Here is an 8,013-nt window from a genome sequence, read left to right as displayed (position 1 = left end):
GCAGCAGGGTCTACCATTAGACAATACATTTATTACATTATACTTCCAATATTTTCCTAGGCGGTAGTACCTCCCTGTTTGAAAGCTGTCTTCTACCTACTACCTACAATATAACGTATTGTTTCTATAAATTTGGCAATTTTACAGAACTAATGTATTTTTTTTACTTCGTAACAATCAAACTTCGTTATGGTTAACAAAACAGGTAGTTTCTGCCTCGCAGTATTTACTCAGTTACCAATTGTCTAGAATTAAATATATTTCATCTACCACTCGTCTAAATATTTCGTTAAATACCATCAAATTTATATCGCATATAAAACATCCTGTTTTATGTGAGTAGTTTGGCTTATTGAAGACAGAATACGTGAAAATACCAACTAAATACGATTTATAATACTATGTAGCAACACCTGGACGTTAGGTAGGGTTGGTCAGCAGACAACTCAGCTGCTATCAGTTCACAGTCTCAGACGGACACTCGCATTCGTTAAAGAAGGTAGTTGGGGGAAAGGTACCCAAGATCGAACCTGTTCAATATTGGTTCTATTTGGAGAAGTTTATACAGTAAAGGTAATGTACAATGCTCATTAAAGTTGTAGGAATATTTTTGGGTAATGCTTGACGAGTCACGAGTAGCCTGGACTTGTCACCAACTTTAAGTCAATTTTTTGAATAGAAGATAAAAACTTTCATACCTTGAGGAAATGACAGGAAGTGTACGAGGAATGCGTATTGCATAATGACACTTTTTACGTCCACAATCGGCGGAGGTTGACTGTCAAATACGATCTTCCAGTAACCATGGCGCCACGTTTTAACTTTAGTGTAAGAATGGCTCTTTTTCGCAGAAAGGAACTATATTTCGATGATTAAAATAGAAACACCATCATTTCAGGTTAAGTTAGATGGATTGGTTTCGTACTTTTATAAGCTGAATATTATATAATGTACCAAAATCTTTAAAACAAAATAATGAAACGAACCATCCTTTATTGCAGAAAGTAAACTTGGCGGGGAGACGGAAAATTTTAAAACTTCTGAAAATGAAATTACGTTAAACTCGCTCCTCTTTTAGTTTTGTTACTTTCTTGTGAACGAATGCTATTGACCTGTTTAAAAATTGAACTAATTTCCATGATTATTATTAAAGCTGTGATGCAGAGTATTGATGGTTGATTGACAACCGATTCAAGTTAATGTTTACTTAACACTCCTCTGCGTGCGCTTTACATTACAGGAGTAACTATGTTGGACGGCACAGACCACCGTGAGGCTACGGCTACATTCACCTTCATCACCCGCCTGCAGGCCCTACCCGCTGTGCAGGACGCCCTCGCCATGGCCACTCGCCTCTACCACACCACCAAGGTCAGTTTACCACAGTACCACCTACTATTAACCATGCTTAGGTATAATCACAATGAAGATTAAGGCTGTTCATCTTCTCCAGTCCCTTAGTTTAGACCTCCATGGTCATCATGAAGTCATGCCTTTGCTACCAAGCGGCACTATGTAACTGCTCTTTCCGACCTCGAGAAGGTACATTCTGAGACTTGTAGCCCGAGATCCTTAAGAATCTTGAGTTTGGTGTTACGGGGAAGGATGGCTTGCTCTATGGAGTTCTTTCTTATTGATCGCTAAGTTTGCGTTCAGGTACGGAACACAGTTTTGTTCCCATAGGATAGTGTTCAGTGTTAATGTTTGCCATTGCAGTTATTAGCATTGTAAAATTTCTCCATTGCTGCAGACCATTGCTGTAGACCTAGCATAATTATATTTTGTTAGAAGTTGGTGTACAAGTACAATTTTCTTGTAGCCTATGTACACTACAGTATGTGATCTTGGGTAGCATACATTGTAACTTATTCGCATTATATATTCTACTTTTTAATATTGCAGGACTACAAGTGCGTGGGTGTGGTCGTTGGTGTGGCTGAGGGCGGGGTGCGAGCGGCAGCTGCAGTGTTGCCCCTGGCCACTCCCTTAACCAAGCCCATCCTGCAGCGTGTTGGCGGGTGGGAGGCCGTGGACGAGTGGGCATGTCGTGGGTTGAACACTGTGGAGGAATGGGTGCCTGTACTGAGGAAGTCTCCCAGAGAGGTAACAGAACAGGTAATTGGACAAAATAATACTTTTTCTGGCACGAAACCTCAGGCCAAACTTACACATAATCAAGCAGTTAAATTCGCTAATTAAGGTTAGGTTTAAGTTTGTTGTTCCATGTAGTCTGTTGCAAAGATCGACTTTTCTAAGTTACATTTCTTAGTGGTACCTTCTTCCTCACTAAAACTTAATGTATTCATAAGCTTAAATTTTGTGCTGGTAGTAATGAATTTTCATTACTCCATGAAACCAGCAAGTTAGAAATAATTAAGCGGCATTACTTTAATACATATCAAACGGCGTTACAAGTTTAGGGTTGACGAGAAAGGTTGTTAAACGCTAGTCTGGTCTCCGTCAGGTGGTGACCAGCACGAAGGAGAAGGTGTTGAGTGTGGTGGCAGGTACTGATACCGTCCCCCCGCCTACCCTAACAGCTGCCCTCACTGCCAGAATCTCGCACACCGTGAGTATACTGTATTGTACTTCATAAAACGCTGAAGAATCCTGGTTGTTTTTATAGAAGGGCATTTTCTGTACTGGTTCCAGTTTGTCTTCAAAATGGACAATACTTTTTTAAGGTTTATGAAATCGTTGATTTAGGCAAGTCACTCGCAAACGATCCTGTGAAACTGATAAATATACTTGATTCGTCACGTAATTCCCGAAGTCAAAATGTCTAGACACTTCCCAATATCCTCTGATACACATTTAAGATCACTTGCATAACTCGACGTTTAAGTGTCTAAACCAATTTTGGTTTTGAAGATGCAGTATGTTGTACTGTACTAGGGAGTTGAAAGTAATATGGCTAAAATCAAATCTAATTTAACGGCCTCAATATCAAAACCTTTTTACCAATGATGTAGATACAGTAAAGTGAACTTTCTTGTGTCGTCAGGTATCCGTGGTGAGCGAGACTCGAGGAGGTCGTACTGTTGTCTGGGTGACTGAAGAGGTGCTGGCCAAGGCCCATACCCTCGTTGACCACTACATGGCCCCTAACGCTTGTGACCTCCACGACTCTGGTAGGTTCTCGGCTATTGTAGTATTGTTCATTCATTGACTTTTGTCACCCCTCCCTAAATCTTAGGCAATTGCTCGATTCAGTAATTTATCTTTGGAATGTTATTTGTCATGGTATCAGTAAGGTTAGAAAACTTTTCCTTTGTTTGGGATATGGAAGAAAATTGTTAAAGCCTCTTGACACCTGTAATACAACACGTCGATGAAACAGTTGCAAGGGTTCCTCTAGCTAAGGAATACATGGTTCTCTCATTTCCAGAACTTGTCTATCTTTATTTTCAGTTTTAAACCGATTGGGAAGAGTTTGTCCGGATTCTGTTTTATCCATTAATTTTAATTTTCAGGCTGAAATTTTGTTACTCTGGCCTCGTCCTTTTTTGGGATCAGATTTGAATAAGATTGGTTTTCAGCTTAACTTTTCTCTCGGCATAGAGCTTCCTAGTAGTGTTAATGTATATTGATTACTCTGCATGGTTGTCCTTCTTTCCCTCCTGCAAGGAAATGCCGTCATCTTCTTCTCACCCCTCCCCTAGAACTATCGTCGCTCTTTCTTTCTAAAGCTGTTTTCTTTCTCTGAGCAGATGGTCGTGAGGGCGGGGTGGTGGTGAAGGCCTCAACTCTAGGCCAGAAGACCATACGTCGCCTCTACCGCATCACCCACGACTTTGTTCATCCCAACAGTGAAGACTGTAACGACACCAGCGCCACACACCTGGTGAGTGTTCATCCCATCCCTCCCAGTTTACACCAGGTAAACAACGGGCCTTATATTACACCCTGCTCAGCTTTGTTTACTCTGGCAAACCTGAAAAGTCCTAATCAGATTAATGCACTTGAAACCATCTGGACCCTTGCGCCATAAAGTAGAAATGTTACCGGAAGGGAAGTCATACTCGGTATTCTTGAACGTAGTTAACTATTTTGTATGTCCAATTAAGATCATTGGTTTGGGTCGACTCGGTGTTTTCTTGTGTCTTAGTCGTAGCTGGCTTTTAGGGGACTTGTTTGATACTTCGGCAACTTCATTTTTTACCAGCAAGTGTTGGGAAAATTTTGCAGTGGCAACTTTATTATGATAGTTTCAATGCTTTAACAGCCAGAGACTTCAGGCATCATGAAGTCGGTAGTTTGTGCAGTAGAAGAAAGCTTTTAGACTAGATTTATTTTGCACAAGTGATGGTTTAACACACTTGGCATGATTCTCTTGAGAACAATGATACATTTTCCAAAGGAGTTAAAACCATGACAGTTCATTTACTTCGGGGTGATGCTTTAACCTCTTGAAGATGATCGCTTGAACGTTCATCCTCCGAAGTTTAAGTATATTGGCCTGAACGCTGCCATCAAAGACCTTCCCTCTGTCTAATGAACGACCGTAAACTGAACCATTCTTCATGTTTATTCAGGTTAATGCACCCTACATGATTACCATTGAATATATCCATTAAGGGGTCATATCAGGAGGTAATTTTTTTAAAGCCTCGTACACTTGAGGGTTTTTCTAAAGGATTTACACCGTAGTTTCTTTTAATGTAATAAATAAACTTGTTGACGGAGCAATGGAAGTTTATTTGCATTTAAGTTACAAGTGAGCTGCTCGCCTTGAGGTATATACCGTATTGAGATTGTTTACTTTATTCCAGTAATATTTTTGGACTAATCTTAACCACTTTTTCTTAACTCTTGATATAGTCTTGCTGAACCCAAGGTGTGGAGGCCAAGGTCTACCTGTTGCTTACGTATTGCGTTTTTCCTCTTAACAAATTTGCCCTTTGTACATTAATCGTTCGTGCAAATCTTTATGGAAACCAATTACTTGTGGAACCCCGGGTGTTAAGATGTTAATACAGGTAGTGTATATGGCCTTAAAATTAGGCGGTGTCGAAAGTTAAAGGGTTCTTGACACACACACACACACACACACACACACACACACACACCTACCTACCTACCTACTCGGGTTTGAAAAAAAATATTCGACTTTTGTTCCCCATATGTAAGGTCTTAGCTGGTCTTCTTAGGCTTTCTGGTGTGCCTGTCCAGGGTTAATATATTAGAAATTAACATCTCGACTTGAGGTTTACCGCGCAAGAAATAATCCGGTAAATCCCAATTTCCACCCCCATTTCATTGAAAATTTTTATTTGGAAGATTTTGCTTACAAAGTTCATTTTAAAAATGCATACCTCTGCTTCAATGAGAATTCGTTGCCTTCCCGCGATTACAAATTCAATTAACTTTTTTATTTTAGTCTGTATATAAATTTTCACTTCGATTTTATGTAGTAGGTAATTTCACTTTCAATTAAATTACAAGTTTTTATAGTTTACACATTTACTGTTAGACTTCGAGGGACTGTATGTATAACAATTAAACCCAATAAATTACTATGGTGTCGCATTCATAATATGGATGGATGGATGTTAGACTGGGAGGACGTGCAGTGACGGATTAAGCCTAATAGGGGCCTAAGGCACAGATCAACTTGGGGCCCCCTACCCTCAAGGTATATATAAAGAACAAAATACTATACCCAAATTTATCAATGGTTTCATCAATATTAAGCTTCTGCAAAATAACACCTTCGATGTTCATGACAGAAAATTGAGACGTTGCTAGGACATAGTTGAACGAAGTTCATATTTTATGTTTCAACTTCGAGAATGTTTGTATTTGGGGCCCCCTTACAGTCCGGGGGGGGGGGCTAGTGCCTCATGGTTAATCCAGCCTGCGTGTGTGGTAACTACTGGAGAAAAGTATGGTGGTACGGTGAGTGGGACAGGCGTTTGTTATCCTGCACTTATTAAATTCGTTGTACAGGTTTAGTATTTTGAGACTTGCTCGTCAGCGAGGCACCTGTGACGTTGCCAGGGTATACAGTTTTTTTGTTTTGCCAGGTGGCCCGTGCTGGCGAGTCGGCTCGGGAGTGGTACGCTACAACAACACAAGACCAACGCCTGCAGGTAGAGGGTATGTCAATGGTGCAGATCAGCGTCCGTCTGGCAGTACGCACCACACATCACCTGGTACTCTCGGTGCGCTTCTTCCTGGACCTTTCCCCTTCACAAGTTACAAATATGGTGTTGAACTATAGCGCGGGCGTGGCGGAGAGGACCACAATGTTGATGAACTTGTTGATGCAACAGTTGAAGGTTTTCTTCATTATACTGGAGCTGTATGCCCTCAGGTTCAGGCTAAAAAGTATTCAGTTAAAAGATCTTTGATAGCTGCGAAAGTAGAAATATTGAATAGTTTCGGGGGTATCAGTAATGGCTCCCCTAAAATGTAAATCCCTTTAATATTTTAAGTTTTGTATTATGGTAAAAATCATTTTGAAACTCCAATGCATCAAAATATTGCAATATAACGCTCTTGTGCGACCGTATTAAGGTTTGTAGTAAAGTGGAAATGACACAAATCACACCATTACCCTCAAGAAGCTCATGGTAAAATTAAGATTATATGGCAAGAGGCAAACCTGACTTAACGTATATAAATAGATGCACGTCCTCAGCTAGTTGATGATTTCACCTTCGTAAACCGTATTTACCCTGCCATTGATAGCGGTGTGATGACGTAAGGCTCATCATTTTCGTTGTCAGTATCGCCAGTTCTGTAAAGAGGTGCATATCACTCACCTTATGTGCAGTATCCACCCTTTAAAGTATTCCCCTATACAAAGGTGTTCTCTTTTCTGGTATAGATGTGCTTCGAAGTGTGTTTGAGGGTCGTCCTGGTGCATTGGGAACCGCCCATGCCACCCACCCACGGAGAACGGCTGCTGAAAGTCTAAAGGAATGATCTTCATACGCACTCCTCGTTGGTCCATCACCATATTTGCGGTTTTGCATTATTCACTTTTTATGGGTCTTGGTATGTGAATTATCTAAGTAGATGGGTTAATTATGAAACGTTAGATTTGGTTGAATTCACTATATATTTTTGGTAGCCTCTAGAAGTGGTGGTGGACTTTATCCATCCACCCTGTGTAATGGACAGCAGGTGATCAGTTAAATCGTGTTCAACTGTTTTCTGTGCTTTGTGATTATATAAATTGTCTAATTGGTTATATTATTGGATGCCGTGTTTTGAATAATGAGAACTGTTGAATGTTTCTACCTTAAAATTTTGGAGCTTTAAAAGAAATTTCACTATTATAGTAGACGAATTCGCAAATTTTTAACCAGTATAAATGGCAGTGAACAGGATTAATGACCCCACGTATACAGCATGTGCAATTCATTGGGAAAAAAATCCACTATCTTAGAATTAGATATGCCAGTCATACCTCCAACCATGAAATTGTCCGAAGTCGTGTCACTTTAAGTATACGACACAAGTACTGTATCATGAATTTTGCAAAGGACAATACCAGACTGTGATTCATCATTGCTGTCTGCAGAACTTGCATCCAGACGCGCTTTTCTAGAAGAGACCTGGTGTAGCTATCATGTTTGTATGAATTATAGTATATTTCTTGTTCAAGGCTTTAATAGTAAACCTCGCCTGAGGTAGCAAGTGGTTTTTGATTTAGTGTAGTGTTTATTACTGAATATGTATGCAAAATCGTTGACAAATGTTACTTTACTAATCTTTAAATAAACTTCTTTAAAAACAAATTGTATTTATCATGATACACATTAGTTTTTAGACACCAGACTTCAACATGACCTATTGTTGTAGGCGTGTTCTTCCCTTCGTAAATATTTAGAGTACCTGTACTGATGAACTTGATAATACAAGGATACCGAACTCCTGGAAGGGTCCCTGTTGATTTTATCAGTGGCACAGTGTACTGCGCACAGTCATCATTAATACCTCTTTAATTAATAACAATAATAATAAACGGTTTATTGAAAGTATGTGGCCCGAAGGCTGAAAATA

General features: G+C 39.8%; 1 protein-coding gene across 1 annotated transcript; it reads left to right on the top strand.

Annotated features, from left to right (window-relative positions):
* Nucleotides 1-467: 467 nt before the first annotated feature.
* Nucleotides 468-7,744, top strand: LOC121868966. The gene is made up of 7 exons (XM_042370002.1): nucleotides 468-573; nucleotides 1,241-1,371; nucleotides 1,903-2,115; nucleotides 2,465-2,569; nucleotides 3,005-3,131; nucleotides 3,711-3,844; nucleotides 6,027-7,744. Exons 2-7 carry the CDS (start codon nucleotides 1,249-1,251, stop codon nucleotides 6,351-6,353), a joined length of 1,029 nt encoding a protein of 342 aa, XP_042225936.1. The 5' UTR covers nucleotides 468-573; nucleotides 1,241-1,248; the 3' UTR covers nucleotides 6,354-7,744.
* Nucleotides 7,745-8,013: the final 269 nt, after the last annotated feature.

The sequence above is a fragment of the Homarus americanus genome, unplaced genomic scaffold (genome assembly GCF_018991925.1).
Source record: "Homarus americanus isolate GMGI-L3 unplaced genomic scaffold, GMGI_Hamer_2.0 scaffold32583, whole genome shotgun sequence".
Taxonomy (NCBI): Eukaryota; Metazoa; Arthropoda; class Malacostraca; order Decapoda; family Nephropidae; genus Homarus; species Homarus americanus.
Note: the sequence above shows the minus strand (reverse complement) of the source record. Positions and strands in the feature narration are given on the sequence as shown.